This window comes from Cryptomeria japonica, chromosome 2, assembly GCF_030272615.1.
Source record: "Cryptomeria japonica chromosome 2, Sugi_1.0, whole genome shotgun sequence".
Taxonomy (NCBI): domain Eukaryota; kingdom Viridiplantae; phylum Streptophyta; class Pinopsida; order Cupressales; family Cupressaceae; genus Cryptomeria; species Cryptomeria japonica.
This window is the reverse complement of record NC_081406.1, coordinates 304,155,043-304,175,686: the sequence shown is the minus strand read 5'-3', so window position 1 is coordinate 304,175,686 and position 20,644 is coordinate 304,155,043. Positions and strand designations below refer to the sequence as shown.

The 20,644-nt window shown below is 36.9% G+C and overlaps 1 protein-coding gene across 2 annotated transcripts in view; it reads right to left on the bottom strand.

Annotated features, from left to right (window-relative positions):
* The window catches only part of LOC131075377 (uncharacterized), a 47,190-nt gene extending 26,825 nt beyond the window's left edge, over positions 1-20,365 (bottom strand). For both annotated transcript variants that reach the window (XM_058012214.2, XM_058012213.2), the window contains exon 1: positions 19,518-20,365. In XM_058012214.2, the coding sequence (XP_057868197.2) occupies positions 19,520-20,095 (576 nt within the window). In that variant the 5' untranslated portion in view covers positions 20,096-20,365 and the 3' untranslated portion in view covers positions 19,518-19,519. The remainder of the gene's footprint in view (positions 1-19,517) is intronic.
* Positions 20,366-20,644: the final 279 nt, after the last annotated feature.

Below are 20,644 nucleotides of genomic sequence, written 5' to 3'. Positions count from 1 at the left end.
AACCTCAACACATTTTGCAAAGTATAACAACTACCATCACCCTCCCACCCACCCTTGCCAGAACCTCCCACCATCCTCAAATCCATAGATGCATCTAATAGAGTATAAGCTAGTGATGGAGGCTAGGCTACAATATGAAGTGCACTTCATCACAAATAATGCAATGAATTATGTTACAATAGGCAAACTTTTGATCAAGAAATACACTACATTGTTTTGGAGCTCAGGTTTGACACATTGTCTTGAGTTAACCCTAGGTGAAATGGACAAATTTCCATAATTTAAATCTACAATAGAGAAGATGATATTTTTCAATAAATATATATAATCACACTAGGGTGTTGAACATAATGAAATCCTTAATTGAGGAAAAAGAGTTCACGTGATACGGTTTTCCATTCGCTTCCGTACATTGCAAAATTTATGCACCCAAAAGATGAACTTGAAACATGTGTTTGTTTCATCTAACTGGACTAAGTGTAGCTTTGACAAACACATGAATGGTATCACCATTGTATGCCTTGTATTGTATTGCTTATTTTGGATAGATGCACATGATATTGTGCAAATTTCAAAGCCTCTGATTAGGGTGTTGAGATTGGTTGTTGGGGAGAATCCCTAAGGGGTTACTTTTATAAGTCCATGGATAGAGACATGGAGGTAATATGCTCAAAATGCAAAATGATGAGTAGAAGCATGTCAATTTGGGGGATTATTTATGTTAGATGAGATTGCCAAATACATTATCACTTTTGTGTTGTAGAATATTTACTTGAATCCATCATGCTTTTGTAGAGTATTATATAAGGAAAATGAGGAGTTGTCGGAAGAGCTATTCAAGTACATTACAACATTTTCTCTTGATGCACAAGATCAACAAGCAGCCAACATATGGAGCTGCCACCATAGTAACAAGCAAACAGCTTCGTGTCCAACATATGTTTCATAGAGTCAAGGAAGATGGTAAGACCAAGTATTATTTTAAATTAATGATTTACAATACTTGTCATCTATAACTTTTTGCTTATTGAAAATTAAAATTAGTAATGGATTTATTATTGAACTTTTCTTTTGTGACTAATGCAATGTTGTGACTACTTTGACAAAAATACCAAATTGCTTTGGTGGATGGCAATGCATATTTTAAGCCAATCATGTAGTTCTTCTACTTGTAAGCATTCTTGGAACGTATTTAAACACATACATTCTAAGAAACACAATTGTTGAAGCCAACAACAAAAAAAAAAATGGTTTGGTTTTCCTCCACCACAGCATTTGCCTTTAACTTAACAAAAATCAAGGTTAGAAACTCTAAATACTACTAAAACTCTATGAATTTACTGATTATCTTGTCGTGTCCCCTTTTAAGGACAAAGGAATTAATCAAGAATCCATAGCCTATTCTTTATCCCATAGGGTAAGGGATGAAATAAAGGAAATATAATAATATTTTAAGTGGGCCAATCTCTTCATCTTCAAATGAGCAGCTTAAATATTATTATAAATCCTATGTAATATTTAAAAATTAAATGTAATTTAAAAAGTGCTTTGGTAATTAAGATATATTTTTAAATACTTATAGTTAATAAGTAAATTCAAACAGGGCCCCCAAAAGGTAACTATTAAAAAAAGTATTGTTCAAAGCAGATCATCTGATTTTGTCATTTTGTTATTTCTTCCAATAGGAGATTGAAACATTCAAGGACGAAAACCCTTGATCTAGGAGATCCAGCGGACAAAAACTCTCTTTGTCCCATTCTTGGATTTGACGATGAAAACCTCTTATCCATTAAAGGTGATTCCATCTGGGGGTCACAATTGTGCTGATTTATTGAAGATGGATGAAGGGTTATTTTTGGTTGCCACAATGCCACTACAGTGTGAAAGGGTTAAATTTGCTAATTTTAAGTGTGTTTCAAGTTTGCAGTTTAATGTGAAACTTTCAGTTTTTTTACATTCAAAATTGTATTTTAGTTAGGGGCGCAGCCACCTTTTATAACAAATTTGATATTTCCATATAAACATATGTAGCACTACTGAAATTCCAGTATTTACCCATTCATTATGTGTTTAATATTAATATTGTTGTCCTTAAAATTTGCTACAATACACACACACATGTATATATTTCTATACCTATAAGTGGTATTTTCCATTATAGCTGCTGCACAGCATCTACATTTTTTTCCCACCGGCCATATTAAGGTTTTCCTGAGTGGTCATACTAAGACCCTTGTACCCTCAACAGAAAGTTTTTGTACCTGTTGACAGCAACCAAATCATTATCAAGATAATTACCGCTGTGTATAGTGGTTTCTTACCTTGCCACTGGTCATACAGAGTCCTAGATATCAGACATATATGGAGTTGCTAGCAGAAGAGTACTGAGTATTTCCTGAATATTAGATTATTGATTACAGTTACTGGCCTAGTCATCTTTGTCGTCTACCAGATTGTACTGTTTTTGTTTCATTGCTGTTTATCTTCATCATTATTCAATGGAGGTAGGGTTTGATATCAGTTCATTCAATTGCATGTTATATTCACAAGCAGTGATAGAGTTTGATAGCATATCTATTTCAGTAGTAATAGCAGCAGTGCAAGGGGCAAATCAGAGTAATTGATAGTGATGTTCCCATGCAATATTGAGGGTCTTGAATAACATTGTTTCAGTTTTGATAATTGGCTGTAAATAAGTGATAATGCTGTTTGCATCAGACACATCTCTGCAGCAGCGTATTGAAGAAGTCAGAATTGGCATTCGGGTTTCATACAAACCCTCTTGTTATAACAGCACTTGTATCTGATTGCATATATTTTTTAATTGCTGATATTATAAGTGATTTCAGTGGTTTATTGTTTCATCTTGTTCCATTTATTCTGAGCTGTCATAATAATCAGATCTATGATTGAATGAAGTTGTACAGGGGTTTCGACTTTCTAACAGCACATGAAAAACTCAGATTCCCTGTTAAAGTTGGTAGTTTTGCATTTGAGGGTTTTCAATATCATATCAGCTTGTGGGGTGCTGGTTGTGCATTTTAATTGATAAGAGATTGCAAGATTATCATATTGCTGATCACCATTTATTTCAGGAGCATTTGACATTTACATTTGGCACTTGCTCGTCATTCCAGCTTGCACACTTTGTGAGATTTGCATATTTCCTAAGATTGTTTGATTGGAGACATTAAATAACTTGGCTACCTTGAATGAGACTTTTGATGATTGTAAACATAATCATAGAGAGGAGAATAAAAATACATGGGGCATTGACTTCCACTTAAAATTCTGTAGTTTAGGTGCCTTAAAGGCTAATTGTCTTTTCAACTTTTGTTTTGTACTCTTAAGACTTCAGTTGTAATGGGTACACCATACTTTGAATGAGAATTTGATATTTGTCAAGAATTTGCGAGTAATTGTCATTATGTCTTACGTTTGAAATTTGAACTTTGTTTCTCTTTCTATGAACTATATTTGACATGAAATAACAATTTCTGTTTTCTTTCTGTGTTTTTGAGTATTTTAGTGTTTTTAAGTTTTTCCTGTTTTGAACCCATGTAATTGAATTCCATTTACATTTTCTGTCTCATGTGTCAACGCTGCATAAATGGAATGCTACTATGGTCTGCACATCAAGAGAGCGATTAGACCAAACTCATAAACTCTTTTTCTGAGAGTCTTCCTCCACAGTAAACTCAAACTTAAAAGGAAAATAAAAACTAAAAATCTTGAAATAAGAGCCCGATTCTGATCATGTAAATTTAGGAGATTATGCTCATATAAACCCAAAAGACACTACCATGCCGATGTAGATGTAACAGCAGTTGTTTCTGTTTCATATGTTATTCTTGCAGAATTAGAATGTGATTATATTCTATTGCATTCATTAGATTCAAGTAACAGCTTATACTTCAAGTAATATGCTCAAACCACTACTCAAACCCTTACTCTAATCCTAATTATCCATAGATTCAATGCAATTAAGCATGTCAATATAATGAAATAAGCTCAAGTGAAAACACACACAAAAACTTACAACACAATTGTTTACCCTAGGAACCCCAATGTGATAAAACTAGGATGAACTGTGGTCTCAAAGGACTCCAAGTAGGAGGTCGATAAAGGGGATATGAACGTGAACTGCAATGTGCTGGTAGAGCTCGTTTCTCTTTGAATATATAGATATGTAAGGAATAGGAAGTTGTAATACAAAAGCTCATGGTGTCTCTCTCTTCCCATTCTACATGTTCTGCTATGGAAACTTTCATTTCGTATCAATTATATAAATACAATTTCTAGCATATTTTTAATGAGAAACACCTTGAGTACTAAGGCCCAAAGATGCTCACGTAAGAAATAACCAAAATGTTCCCTAAAATTATTGATCATACTTCCTTGGTGATGAGTTTTGTCCATCCTACAAAGACATGATTTAGAAGGCACAAGATACATGGAGAATACAATTATATTGTTCTTCACAACTTCCTAATGAAAAACACTCCAGTTTCCTTGTTTGTGAAAAGCGAACGTTCACTGTTAATGGTCCTATTGTGACCATTTCACACATCGCCCCATTGCAAATGGGGACCCCTGCTTTTTGCTTTCTAGGGTTTGTTTTTTTAGGTCTTTTAGGGTTTTGTCTGTTAGCCTTTGCATTTTGAGTGTCACTGAGGGGATCACCTGGATAGCAGGTTCTGCTTGAGTGAGGTCAAGTTGATAAGTGATGAAGTCTAGAATGTCCTGGTCCTGAAATTTGGCTAAGTCTGAAAGTCCTGATCCTAAAATTTGGCTAAGTCTGAAAGTCCTGATCCTGAAATTTGACTAAGTCTAGAAACTGAAAATCCTCCAAAAACTAGATTTTGCAATATAACTCCTGGAGGTTTGAAACCACTCTCAAACATCCTAAAAGTATATATGGAATATAACTTAAAGTATAAGTCACTTATACTTGAATGTTATATTCCATAAAATTATCCTGACAGAGAGTTCAAAAAGTCAAATTTCACTCCTGACCCTTGCTAGAGGTCCAAAGCGAATCTCGCTCCTGACCCTTGCTGAGGGTCCAGAGCGAAAAACACCCAAAACACACCTTTTCCCTAAAATTTGACAAAGCTAAGTTTGCAAGTTAGTGAGGGGGCCTAGTTGAAATGTCTTGAAGAGATTTTGGAGGTTGAAAAATGCTAAATTTGAGCAAAACATGAAAAATTGCTCCTGACCCTCAGAGAGGGCCCACAACGAAAAATCGCTCCCAACCCTCAGAGAGGGCCCACAACGAGATTTTGATTTCCTTCTTTTTGCAATGAAAAGAGACCAAGTTTTGATCATGAAGGGGAAATGAATGACTTTCTCCACCCACCTGAAGAAGTTTTGGTTAGAAATGATGAAGGACCTTGTTGAAAAATGAAAAATCGCTCCTGACCCTCAGAGAGGGCCCACAGCAAGAAATCTTATAAGGATCATTGCTAGCCTTATTTGGTCGATTTGAGAGGTCAACAGCATGATGAAGGATAGAATGAACATAATGAGGTATCTAGACTTGATCAAAGATGATAAATTGAAGGAGTTTTGCCCAGGAAAGGAAAAATCGCTCCTGACCCTCAGAGAGGGCCCACAACGATTTTCTTTGTGTGCACATTTTTGGACCTTTCTTGGACATGAATTTTTATTCATAGCAAAGAACAAGACGATATCTCCGTTGGCAAAGTGATTTTTAGATGAAAAGTGAAACATTTTGGTCCAGGTAGCAAAAATCGCTCCTGATCCTCAGAGAGGGTCCACAGCGAGATTTTCAAATATGCATTATTCTTACAAGATCAAAGTGATTTTATGATTGGAAGGGATGAAGGAAAGCACGTTCTATCCGTTGAATATAATTTGGAGGATCAACACAAGAAGAAATCAACCCAAAATGAAAAAAATCGCTCCTGACCCTCATTGAAGGCCCACAGCGAAAAATCGCTCCGGACCCTCAGAGAAGGCCCACAGTGAAAAATCGCTCCGGACCCTCAGAGAGGGCCCACAGTGAGAAACCTAAAATGGGGATTTTTCATCCAAGTTTGAGGAAGGCTAAGGCTAGGCATGGGTTTGAAACGATGTTTGAAAAGCCTTGAAGTGAAAAGAAATCGTTGAGAATCAAAATTTTGAAGGCAATTACAAAAATCGCTACGGACCCTCAGAGAGGGCCCATAGCGATTTTCCAGTTTTCTCTCCTTGGTTTGAAGAATTGAGATAAAATCTTGCTTGGACAGGAGGAGAACATGATGTGTTATGCCTTGGAGGTGATTTGGAGTCCAAAGGATGGAGAAATTTGCCTAAAACCAAAAAGTTGCTCCTGACCCTCACTGAAGGTCCAGAGCGAGATTTTCAAAAAATGCATGTTTTCTTTAAAATGGTGCTAAGGCAAGGTTAGGACAAGGAGAAGAGACCTTCAAGAACATGATGAATATTATTTTGCCTTTGAAACTTGATGATTTTGGTCAAAAAATGAAAAATCGCTCCTGACCCTCAGAGAGGGCCCATAGTGATATTGTTGAAAATCCTCATTTTACCTTGCAACAACAAAGCAAGTTTGGATGAGATGGATAAAGGAAGGATGTTGCTTAATGACGAATGAAGTTTCAATGAAAAATGATGAAGAATCAAGCCTAAAATCAAAAAATCGCTACGGACCCTCAGAGAGGGCCCATGGCGATTTTTCAGGATCCTCTCCTTTGTTTGAGGAATTGAGACCAGATCTTGCGTGGATAGGAAGAAGAGATGATATTTTATGTCTTGGAAGCAATTTGGAATCCAAAAGATGAAGGATTAAGAGCAAGATTGAAAAATCGCTCCTGACCTTCACTAAAGGTCCAGGGCGAAATTGGTGATATCCTTCATTTTTACATTATTGAGCGTTGATATTCCTTAAAATTCACCAAGTTGCTAACTTTGAGGCCTTTGGAAAGGCTAAATCAAATTCGCATTAAATTAAAGGCATTTTAATTAAATAAATAAATTTTTAGGCCTTGAAATAATCAAAAATCCACTTTGGAGGCATTAAAATTAATTTTCAAATTTTAAATGAAGGTGAGCGCTCAAATACATTTATTTGCTTTTACAAGCAAGTCGGCCTTCTTTTGAGGGGGATTTTATTTCATTTTCATTTCCCTTTTGGCAAGTCGGCCTCAACAGGAATCAAGGTGAGCGCTCTATAAGAGAGGGGTTTTGTTTCACATTTCAAATCATTCAATCATTTCCTTAAGTGCGAAATTGGAGGGCTAATTGGAGGAGCGAAATCTGGCTTGCTTGGAGCAAATTTCTTCTAAGTGTTGAAGGTTAAAGAGGGTGGAGACTATTCTTTTCTAAGCTAGAGGAGGCGCAATTCATCCAAGGGAGAATTTTGATTTAAATTTTGCCTAGCAAAATCCATTTTTTGCATCATTTCTTAGAGTTTAATACTCAAGAGGAGGTATGGCAAAATCATCTTGACACCCTTGTTTAAGGTTTGATTTTTAAAAATTTGTTTTGGAAAAATCTAAGTATTGCATGGTTAATTAGGAAATGATAACTCAAGATTTATCATGAAGTTTCCTAATTAAAATCTTAAATCTTCCTTTTAAGTTTAATTTCTAGACTTCAAGATATATTACTAATTTTGAAATGTTGTGTAGGTATCAAGATGGCAACTCCAAAGCCCGGAGGATCTACAAGTCGGCAGGTTCTCATCAAAGAAGATCCGGTCCAGGACAAAGATGATCTCCTCCAGCTCAGTATCATCAAAGAAGATCAAGCAAGGATAAGGGCGACCTCCTCCAGTCTAGCATCGACAAGGACGGCCTTCTTCGGTCAAGCATCATCAGAAATGACTTCTTCCAATCCAGCATTCCAAGGCGAGGTACATTATCATCCTGCACATCAAAAACAAAAGAAGTTAGAGCAAGGGTTCGTTCAAGAAGCAGATAGTTTCAGAAGAGTTAATTAAAGCTAGCTTCTCAGCAACATCAAATTGGCATCAACCAAGTGTCAGATGAGTTGGCATCCCAGTCATCACTCCTCCAGTCGGATTGGTCCACCTCAGCATGTCCAGACTCAATGTACCTAACTCATGGAAGGTGGCACAAACTTCGATGTACCTACCCCAACTATCCATTGGTCGAATTTTCCAGAGAAGACATGTGTCCTAAGGATGTGATTTTATCATTGGTCAAGCATTAAATGTTATGTAATGGTTGTAACAAACCCTAATTAGGGTTTTCATTATTAAATCTTGGCCATTGATCTCAAATTCATTTGAGCCATCGAATTGTATTGTGGGCACTATATAAGCCCCGACTCTTCATTTTGTAAAGGTAGTTGGAAGCAGTTAGAAGGTAGAGAGTGAATAGTTAGAATAGTGAATTAGTCAGTTGATAGAATAGCAATTAGAGTAGAGTAGAGAGAGAAGGCAAAGATTGTTGCCAAGGTGTTGTTGTAAAAGACTTGTAAAACTTCATTGAAGAACTGGTGAAATTTATGGGTCGATTCAACAATTTGCATGGTCTCTATACTTCTTATATTTGATTTCAAGTTATTAGATGAGTGGAAGAAATGTGTTTGATTGATGGTGAAATTCGTATGTCCATACTATTAGCTGTTGTTGATTGCAGACTTGCCTTGTGTAGTCGATTGGAATCATTCAGCTTAAGCTTAACTTTAGTTATCACTTCTTCATTGATATGCATCAGCCTGATGGTGTCTATGCCTGCAGTGATGATTTGAACATCATAAAACTTTCCTTCAAAGATCGCACTAACCTTGTGGAGATGGTCCCAGGATGTCAAAACAAGACTTAGTTAGAATTTCATCAAAGATCATTCATTGCTCTTACATTCTTAGTGTTAGGATTAGATCCTTTCCTCGCCCTCGTCCTTTTTTCCTTTTTTTTCGAATCTAAGGCAGTGAAATCCTGTGTTCCAGCAATATTCAAAGCAAATCAGACGTTCAGGTCATTGAGTGTAAGTCCCCTTGTGATTCCAGCAAAATCACATCATACCACAAAGAGCTTATCCACACGTAGAGATCCTACATACAAAGAACCTTGAAGTCATCCCGATTGATCCTTTTCGCGACATCTTCAGCATTCGGAGACTTTATTCAAGAGAGGATAAGGTACCTTTAGGTATTTTATTCTGTGTTCGCATGTGCATAAAAAACACATCAACAAGTCCCAACAATGATGTCCACATGACCACAAATCAGCTGCCCTATCATCAATTGCTTAAGTCCATAAAAAAAGGATGAAGTTGTTTCATGAAAGGAACTTACACGCTACTCCATTCCTAGAGTGGTGTTTTAACTTTTGTCCTTATTGATGATGTATCCTATCTCCAAAAGAAAGCCAAGACTTTGGGTTTCTGCTCCTGTGACTTCTGGACATTAATGAAGTCTTCTTTCTGCCCAAATGCTCAAATTTCATGTTACGATGAATGAATACATGCTACAAGTGCTTCTTTATGATGCTCTTTACTCTCTTGGAGTTGCTTCTAGTTTAGTGTTTTACTGTATTAAAGTGACCCTTATTCCACCTCCTTTCTTGACCATTCTTCAAGCAAGAGGTGAGAGCTCATTTACATGACTGAAATGCTTAACAAATTTCTACTTTGATATCTATGTAAATAGTCAATTTGAGAATCTATTGATGGTGTTTTGATGCACTATACCACTCAGAATAAAATACCAAAGGCACTCTAGCCTCTCTTGATAAAAAGACTCTCAAATGCTGAAGATTTGCAAAGGATCACTTGAGATGACTCCAAGGTTCTCTAATGTTAAGTCTTAATGTGTTGGATAGCTTCAATGATATTGATGTGATTTGTTGTACCTACAAGGGACTTACGTACTTTCTTGCTTCAATCTCAATGGTTATGATGTTCTTCAAATGATATTGCAATATTGCTCCTTTTCCTATCTCTACTGATTGTTGATTAAAAAAAGTGAAAAAGGATCAGGGTTTAGGGAAGCTATTCTAAACTAAGAGTGTAAGACAATGAGTGATTTCAAGTTAGCTCAATTAAGTTTTGCTTTGACATCTTGTGAATATCTGCACAATGCTAGTGCAATCTTCTAAGGGGTAGATCAATAATTTTCAAATCACCAACTCAAACATAGACACATTCAAAATGAAGCATATCAATGATGAAATAGTAATTAAAGTTATGCTTTGGCTGATTAATTCCAGTTGACCATGCAAAGCAAGTTTGCAACCAACAAACCGCTAGTAGTATGGATAATGGAGCTTCACTTTCAATCATGCACATGTATCTTTCACTCATCTAAAACTTAAAAGCAAATTCTATTGTAATTTTTTTTGTCTTTTTTGAATATAAGCTCCCACAAAAGGTATGAAGAAACAAGCAAATGCTTCAAAACTCAATAAGTCACCAACACTTCAATGATTTTATTAATTTCCGAAACATCAAGCAACAATTCTTCAAAGTCTTTTGATTGATCTCCTAATGCTGAATTTCTACAACAAATCTAATCTTCAATCTAACTAGATACAAAATGAAATGAGTTGAGCTTATATAGAGCTCCTTTTTACAATGGATAGCCAAGATTACACTAGAATCAAGGGCCCAGATTTTGCCACCTAAACCCTAATTAGGGTTTGTTATTACAAAATACCTAACTTATTGCAGAACATTAAATGCTAGCCAATGGGGATAAGACATCCATTTGGCACAAAATAGAGGAAAAATCTTCCAATAGAAAAAAATGATGCCATGTAGGATCATAACAAACTTTCTTCTAGAATCTTGTTGCCCTTATCCTTTTCTCCTTTTGCAAATTCAATGAATCTGGATGTCATAGATTCTCTCTCAGTTATTGGAACTACAAGTAGATTCTTCAATTGCGCTTCCGGGTAATTGATTTCATCCAAGCTGGTAGAGAAGGACTTATCCCAATCCAGCCCAAAGTCTTTAGTCTTGTTGGCAAGTATGGTGAATGAATGGATAGCGTCCAACTGTCTCTCGGAAGGCATTCCATTTGGTTCAAAGAAGAGAATCTTCACTTTATCTATCAAATCTTCCACAACAATGTCAACTCCTTCATCCTTGTTCTTCTCAAGAACAATTTCAGCTACCTCCAAAATCTTATCATGCATTGTTGTGATTGCTTGATCAACTTGAGTGCATCCAAGATTGATGTCTTCAAATATGAGTCTCCTCATGCGAAGCAAGTTATCCCATGGCTAGAGATTAGGCAATTGCTCATCTTTCAATATCCCTTCACTTATCAATGTTTGTCTCGATGTAGTCTTCATTACTTGCAATATAGGGATGGTGAAGTCTCTTGTGTGGACAGAATCATCATATGCTACCTTGAGTCTTTGAGTCCTCTCAAGAATCATCATAGCCTTATCAGATATCCTTGCTAACTCCCTTATGAATGCTTTTGCCTTTTTAAATGTCTTGGTGATCCAAGCATCCAATAATTGTGTTGAGGCCTTCATCTTTTCAAAATCGTCAATGTATCTGGAGGTAGAGATGAAGTTGACGGATCACGTTGCCTTAAAGGAACCTTGAGTTGTTGGAGGTAGCCTCTTAACATGTTGATCTCTTTCTCTAACTTGCTATTCTTCTCAACTTCCTGCTTGAGCATGTCATTGACAGTTTTCACTGAATCATTCATATCCTCTAATGCTTGATCGATGGTGGGAGGACCTAGATTGATGGTCTCCAAATCAAACTCTTCTGCTGCAATCTCTTCCTCTAGCTTGTCTACTCTAGGAATGGCAACCTGTATGATCTTGTATCCATCTTCATCTCTCGTCATCTTGGACATCCTAGTGGCTGCCTTCTTCTCATGTTCATGATTTGCATCTAGGTAGCTACCTAGATCGAATGGATCTTGTTCTTCTTCTACAACCACCTTCTTTGACAATCTTTCTTTTAGCCAGGCAAGTATAACTGATCTCTCCTCTTCAATCTGTACCTCTTTCACTTGTTGCTCTCGTGGAGGCAATGTGACTTCCTGTTCATCATCTTCATTGACTAGCTTGGGTGAAGCTACCCTGTCATAGACCACTTGTTGCTTTCCTTTGCTACTCGTTCCATGATCAATACCTGTTTCAACTGCTTGATTTGCATCCTCTTGATGTATAGATGAAGTACTAGAAGAACGATGAGGTGCCTGACTTGATTTGATCTTCTTCTTGGGTTCTTCCTCGTTAAAATCTTTTTGCTAGGATCCCTTGGAATGAGATGATTGAACTGCACTCTCATTATGACTCTCATTTTCCATTTCTTCATCAGATGACTCCTGATTTTCCATCTTTTGAAATGTCACCCGAATGCCTCAATCACTCAATATATGGAGTTGTGCCTCCGCCCATCATTTTGTGTTTGCAATGATAGGCTCCATCAGCTCCTTCAAATCTGTGATTGCAATATCATTCTAGTTGACCTTCACTTGCTTATTCTTTTCCTTCTCATATATCGGTAGGAGACTCTTGCCATTGTCTTGTGTCTGATCAGGAACATTGAATATCTTAATTGCTTTGATAATATATCAACAGGTAGCATGGAACACATCTTCTTCCTTATTCCCAAATCTGATACGTTCATGAAGTGATCCTCTAGGTGTAGCTTATGTTTGTGTTTCCTTCCACTGGTCTTTTTGACGATGCCATAAGGATCAAAGTTGTCTCTAGAAACGTATGGTTGGACGAGGAAAGACTTGAATTCTTCACCTATATTCTCTGCTGCTTGAAGAGATGAGCATACCTCTAAAGACTTTCCCAATGAAATAGGAAAATAAATCTTCATCTTTGTTTTGTTTTTCTGGACTTTGTTGTATGTCATCATCTGTCTTACTATTTCAAGCAATATTAGCTTGTCGATGGGATATCGTGGTAGTATAAGCGGTGGGCAAGAACATCCTTGAACTCTTATATAAGTGAACTTCGGAAACTGAATGAACCATGCACCATATTTATCTATCAATTCTTTTGCTTTTGGAGATAGGCTCTTGTGAATGCCACCTTGTAATGTTCTTGTGATGTGCATAGTGAAAGCATCATTTGCCCTTCTATAGTGAAGCATGTTAAGTTAATGTAACTGTGGATAAGCCTCGCATGCTCTCAATTGTCTTGATCTTGTACCAACTGGTCCCCTGTACATCAAACCTGTATACTCATATGCCCAAGTGAGAGAGTATATGATATATGATCCCATGCAGAATGTTTTTGTCCCCTCCATTCTTCTGAATTGCACATCAATGTTGTTGCTAATGATCCTTGCCCAATGGAATCTTTCTTTTCCTAATGACACTATGTCCATGAAGTAGAACATCCAATGTTCAAACTGAAATGCCTGCAGGATCCCAAAGACTCGGCCAAGAAGTGCGATCAAATCTCCAAACTCCTCTTTGAAGTCAATTCTGTGAAGCCGGCTGGGAAGCTTGGATTGACGAGCTCTACTCTTCACCATCCAATACTTGTTAATTATGTCTTGGCATCGGTAGGGATCATCCCCATATATTGCCTTGGCAGCATCCTTGCTCTTTGTTATCATATGGTTGAGTTGAGGTATTTGGAAAGCTTCACTGATTGCATCCTCAGAAAGGTAGGCGAGCTCTCTTCCATCAGGTGCCACGATCATCCTCCTATTTGGATCATAATGCTTAGCGCACTCCACAATGAGTTCATAGCACTGTACGGCTAAAGGGAAGCCTACTGCCTTGACGATACCGCTCTCAATCATCATCTTGGAGACATCTGATGGTTAAGTGGAGTATAAAGGGCCTTGAAACTTGTTCATGTTGCACTGACCTAGATTGGGATCGCCTACATTGCCCCAATACAACGTGATCTTGGACTCCACAATGATGTTCTTGGAATCCTCCTTGATGAGAGACAGCCTCACTGCTGCCATCCTGCACCTGTAAGAGTTGGCTAAGTTAGTTCCATGTAATGATAGTTGACTGCAAATAAGTGATCAATTACTTAAGCTAAACTAAAACCCTTAATAGTAAATCTGATCATTTTTAACAAAAACACCCCAATAAAACAAAGTGACGACAATAAAACCCTCATAATGAAAACTAAATCAGTCCTAATCATGAGGTTCGATTCTTCACAATACAAGAAACTTGTCTCAGATCAGTTATGCTATCTCAGAGAGAATGACTGATTCGCTGATCACATTCAAACTTTCAGTATGGAGACACTGATTTCTTCGAAGCTTTGCTGATCAACTGGGCTTATGATGATTTCAACCCCTATATGTCACTGTCAAAATCAGTTTAATCTATTATTATCAGCCATAGGTAATGTCACCTCTGATTGACATTCAAAACAAAATCATTGTATGTCGCTGATATTTACCAGTGACAACTTCACTTTCAGAAATGAACAAAATCGCTTCAGAAGGGAACACTTGATCACACCCTATGAATAATGTGACAATTCTGAGTCTCAAATCAAAACTTGGAATCGTGGCCACTTGAGGTCAAATTCGCTATATGGTGATTGCCACTCCTTCCAAAATGACTGTTGAAATATGAACCTTTGATCAAAACTCAGAATTGTGGCCTTTCAAAGTTGAATTCACTGTGTGACTTGTATACTCTGAAGCCTCCTTGAACATGTATTGCTGAGTATAGTTGGCTGTTGGAAATCAAAATCTGATCGCTATGGAGACAAGGTGAGTGCAAATTACTTGATTGATGGTGATCGTGTTGCAAAATATCAACTCATCTTGGAATGAAATCACCATCTTTGAATGAAATCGCTATCTTTCTGAGATGAAATCGCTGATGTCTAAGATGGGCTCGCTGATGTCTGATATGGATTCGCTCCCACACTTAATCAGATTCCAATTGCTGATGTCCAAAGGTAAACTTGCCTATATCAAAATCAAAATCAAAATCGCTGATGTATATATTCGCTGTGGGTAATTTGATCATGGGCAGACAGAGGCAAGTCAATTTCAAATTGATCAAACATAGTGATCAATTTGAAGCTTATATGAATCGATAGACCTTCACATCTTGAGCGATTTCCATTAAATGAATTTCAATCGGGATAATAAGCAAGTCATCCACCTTCATTAAATATCCATTCACCAAATTTAAATGACATTATTGATATTTTAAATCGCTAAGTTCTTGTATTTAATGCCATTTGATTAAATTATGACGCTTTTTTTAAAATAGATCAATTGAATTTGAATCGCAGAGCATCATATATTAAATGTGATCCAATCATTTAATGTTTTTTAGTCACTCATGAATTGGATCAAACTTTGCTAATAACCGTCCACTTGCAATTATCTCACAAAGGTCAGCATTAAATGTATTGCAATCACTTGACTTCGAAATTAAAACCATTTCAAATGCTATTTGCACTCACATTGTGATCCTCTTTGAGTTTTTAAAATTTGTCATTGAATGCATTTTAAAGTTGCATCGTGGAAAATTCTAAGTCGTGAGACAACATCATTGATTGTCTAGTATTGCACGTGCTTTGTTCCTCATTTCCCACGTTCATTGAATGGCACTCATCATGTTGATCAAAGCACAGCCACCTTCTACTCATCAATTCAAACTTGTACTTGCTTATGAAAATCGGTCAGTAACAGCATCAAACTTAAAGGACAAGCCTCTTGGTCAAAGGACAGAGCTCTCGTTCAAAGGACGAAGCTCATGTTCAAGGGACGAAGCTTTCGTTCAAAGGATGAGGCTTCCGTTCAAGGGATGAGGGTCATGTTCAAGGGACAAGGCTTTCATTCAAAGGACAAGGCTTCTGTTCAAAGAACGGGGTTCTTAGCTAGAATGCCTCAACTTTTCCCATGCCTAAGCCAAAAAAAATTATTTTTCAGTTTTTGAAAAAAAAATTTGAACTTTTGAAATTCTTAATTTTTTTGGATTTTTGTAATTTTTAATTTTGAAAAAATTTAAATTTTTCAGAGTTTTTTATTTAAAATGACTCTTACTCTATACTATGCTAAACTATGACATTTTATTCTACAACTACTAAAGCAAAAGAGAGGGGTCCCCACTTTAATGGGGCGATGTGTGATTTGGTCACAACAGAATCAAAGGATATGCCCTTATTATTACCACATATCAATGGTTGTAAGGATACATGCAACAGATGTCCCTTCCTTCTTTATCATTGTGTCCTTGGATGCTATTCCTCTTTTCTCCTAACTTGAGGCTAACCTCACTTGACCTGGCCATTCTTACGGTGAAGATGTGAATGAAGTTTCCAACACTTGTTATCCCAATGTCCACTAGATTTGTATGGCAGCAATGGTTAACAGCCTGCTCAAATTAAGTGATTTCTCACCTTCTTGGGGTGTATTTAGTGGACCTTTCTGTTCTTGCTCGCTAGAAGAATAATTCCTTCTTTATCCATCTTTCATAAAGATCTTGGGACCTTTAGCTATGGTTTGCTTCTGCTTGTAAATGCTCACACCATAATTAATCTTACTACAGTACATAGAAATGATAGAGGACTTGTGTTGCAGATCCCTCTCCTTCGTACCTTAATACTTGTTCCTTTCTTGGACTACCAATTGTGAAGTTGGAATGATATCTCCCCACTTCCTCTTTGCTTGAAGACCATATGGTAAAGTCTGGCCTTTCTTTGAAAGTGATTTTTTGCCTTCTTCAAGTAAAGCCATATCCTCCTCTCCTTCTTGAGCTTGCTGTCCACTCTTTGTGGAAACAATGCAATGAATTTAGTGCTTTACAAATCTTGAGTGAGCAGTGATATTACCTTCTGTGGCCTAGATTTGATATGAAAGTGGTTTGGAGTCTTTATCTTTACAAATTTGCCTTTGCTCGACTATTTGGGAGCATTCTCCAACTTCATTCTTGCTATTATCAAACCCTAGGCCAGCAAATGATGGTATTTTCACAACTTGCAGAGTGTAAGGGTTCCCTGGACATCCTTGCCAAGTCCTTTGTTCTCATATCCTATGTCCATCACAAATTTAGAGCCAATTCCTTTAGTGTGTTTCTCAAATTCCCCAAGGGACTCATTACACTTTAAAAAGGAGAATTTGTACTGTGGTGAGATGCTGAACTTGATTTCCTCACTCTTTGACGGAACTTGTCGTGTAGAAATGTTCCTTGGAGTAGAGCTATTCTACCTCTTCTTCTTCTCTTAACACTTATTGTATCTGCCTCCTTGATATCCACTTTTTAAAGCACTTCTTGCCAGAACTTGGAATTTCTTACCCCGAACTTGTCGTGTAGAAATGTTCCTTGGAGTAGAGCTATTCTACCTCTTCTTCTTCTCTTAACACTTATTGTATCTGCCTCCTTGATATCCACTTTTTAAAGCACTTCTTGCCAGAACTTGGAATTTCTTACCCCTATTTCAGCTATCTTAGTAAGCTATACTTTCAGTGTGTCAATCATTTTATTCAGATAATGTTCTATACCCTTTTCAAACTAACAAAAGTAGATTCAAGAGAAAATATTTTACCTTGGAATGCTTCATTCTCAACTTCCAGCGCTGAACCAGCTTCCTTAGTTCTTTGCTCTCCTCTTGCACTTGCAAATGACAATCTTGGAGCTCTTCAAGCTTCCTCTTCAAGGATTTGGTCATGGCTGCACTCTTCAAACCACAAATTCTCCAGATTTTGTCAAGCAATTTGCAAACAATCTTGCCATACACAAAAAATCCCAATGTATAACTAAAGCATATGCACCTTACTTCCAAAAGAACTTGTTGCTGCTCCCCATAAAGACATAGACCTTGCTTTGATACCAATATGATCATAAAATTAATGGGATTATGCTCATACGAAACTACAAGATGTTACCATGTCAAGATTTGGTGAAAAGCTACTAAATCAATGTATAAAGCCTTATTGTGGAAGATATTAGATGCAACTAGCAGTTGTTGCATATATTCTTCTTGCTGAATTAGAATGTGTACCTGTATTACATATCTTTGGCAATAATAAGATTCAATTTACAGCTTATACTTCAAGTGCTATGCTCAAAGTGAAACTCAGACCTTAATTATCCATGCATTCAATGCAATTAACCATGGCAACATAATGAAATAAACTCACATGAAAACTCAAACAAAACCCACAACATAATTGTTTACCTTGGAAACCCCAATCTGGTGAAAACCAACATGGAATGTGGTCTGAGGACGCTTGATTATTTAACTCTCAAGTACAAGGTGGATAGAGGATAAATGAAAGTGAACTTCAATGTCGTAGTAGTTCTTATCTCTTCCTACAATTTTGTTTGAACTTCAATGTAGTAGTAGTCCTTATCTCTTCCTACAATATTGTGTAGCTTTTCCAAGATTAGATCCCCATTATACATTTATTGTATAATGCCTCCTCAGATACTTTTGCCATGGAATACCTCTCCAATGTCCTTTTTCCTCCTCTCTGGATATTTGTATAATGAATCCGATGTTTTAATACCAATGGTTGCAATGTCCCTTCCTCTTCCCATTCAACATGTTTTGCTATGGAAACTTTCATTTCTTAAGCCTATTACATATAAATACGATGACTAACATTGTTTTCATGAGGTATGCCTTGACACTAAGCTCCAAAGATTCTCGTATGAGAAACAATCAAAATCTTCAATAACATTACTGATCAGATTCAAACTTAAATGGACTATAAAATTGCACAAAAGAAGTAATTCAACAGTCAAAGTCTCTACAAGTAACAGTTGACCATCAAAGTCTCAACAGTAAAACGAGCAAGAAGTATCATTTGAAATTCTAAGACCTAAAAACTGGGATTACGAGTTTGCCCAAAAAACTTAAGAGGAGTTATTAAACAAAGAAAGTCCTCACAGCAACAGTTTACAAAGAAATCATTCATTTAATCAAAACAAAAACCCAGAGCCAGATCTGCCATATTCCAAAATGCTGCAGTAACAGCTTATCATATGTTTAGAGATTGATGTATTACAGAGAAGAGAATTCTAACAGTATACTTGGAGTTCTTCATGCTGTGAGAATGCAAATGCAGAAAACAGTGCCTCAAAAAACAGTGAATACCGTTCAACCAAATCAAAGCCTTTCTTGATATGTTTGTACGTTGAAATTGAGACTCGGCTGCACGGTATTGTGTCTCATGTTTTGTCAACGAAGAGCATAAAGTAGACGTGCAATGAAAAATACATGACAAACTCTAAAATTTCAAAAAACAGCAACGCGAGGCTTCACGAAGTTTTTGCGCATCCAATCTTTTACAAAATAGATTTTCATATATTTAAGTTTTAAGCCATAGAAGATTTGTCCCCTTGACCTGAGGTGTGCTACAGGTTTTTATTGGGTTTTTCCTATTAATGAAGGGTTTCTACAAAAATATATTATTTTAAAATTGAACTGAAGCAAACTGTAATGTCAAATAACTTTTCAATACTTCAAATCTTGCAGGGTGAACATTAACGTAAATGATTTCAATTTTTCTGTATCACAGGTCCTTCTACTAGCTTTAACAAGCTTATCGAGAATGGAAGTCGGAAACATTAATAACATTTCAACAAATGGGGACACATACCTCTATCGTCCGCCAACTAAAGACAGGGTTGGGTTTTTTTCCACTTTGGCAGTGGGATGGCCAAGCAGAATAACATAGCCTCGTTTCTTGAACTCCAGCATGGCAGCAGCAACATCTGTTTTCGTAGAGCATAAAAGAATCTTGGAGGGGGGCGAATTGTTAAGGGCAAACCCAAAGATATCCGTGACAATCGCTTTGCCAATCCAAGGGGGTTTCACAACTGATACCTCAACTGAATTATCTCCATCAATGACACTGAATCTGTTCCATTGCTCCTGAAGATTGAGAATAACAGTAGAGGCTGCATCTTCATAGGCTCTGAAAGTGGTGATGGGTTCATTATGTCCACCTTTACGCAGAAATTTTGTGATGTTAAGTGCAACGTCTCGAACGGAAAGTCCATCCGGAACGCCACAGCTCTGTACGTCCCAGAAAACACCCAGCCTGGCTTCGCTTGTATTAACCAAGGGAATATTACTGTATCTCCTCTTCAATACTGACAGTGATGTACCATGCACAATGCAGGACATTCTGCACAACAATTTAGCCCCGCGATCAACACTGTGACCTATAGCCATTCAATCGCCGGCCCACTTACCCCAATTGAGTGATCCAGCTGCAAATCTAAGATGGAACCCAAAAAATCAGGCCTGAGAGCCTCCTCTTCCTTGAGTATTTGAAATCCTTCTTGATTTATTTCAGAAGTATAAATGATATTGTTTTGAAAGATGATGCTGGTTTATCTCTCTTCCTCGCCTTGGTTTCCTTTTTTCTGAATGAGTGAGGATTCTTCTCGCTGGTGAGGTGGTCAGATATTACCTATTGGCCTTTCCTGAAATTGAGAAATTAAGAAACATGTAAATATTTTATAGGTTAATGGGTTACGGTTACTTTTAATAATTAAATGTAAAAATTTAAATAAAAATAAGTCTCTAGTAGTCAATATTTGTCTTTATGATGTTTGTTGTCTAGTTGATAGATGAGGTAATATATAACAATTTATATATTTGTTTAAATATTAGTAAATATATTTCTCATTTATGGGACTTCACAAGTTGGTTCATTGCTCAACCTACACACAAATGTTCAATGGACAATACTTGACAATTAACTTTGATGGGGTGGCT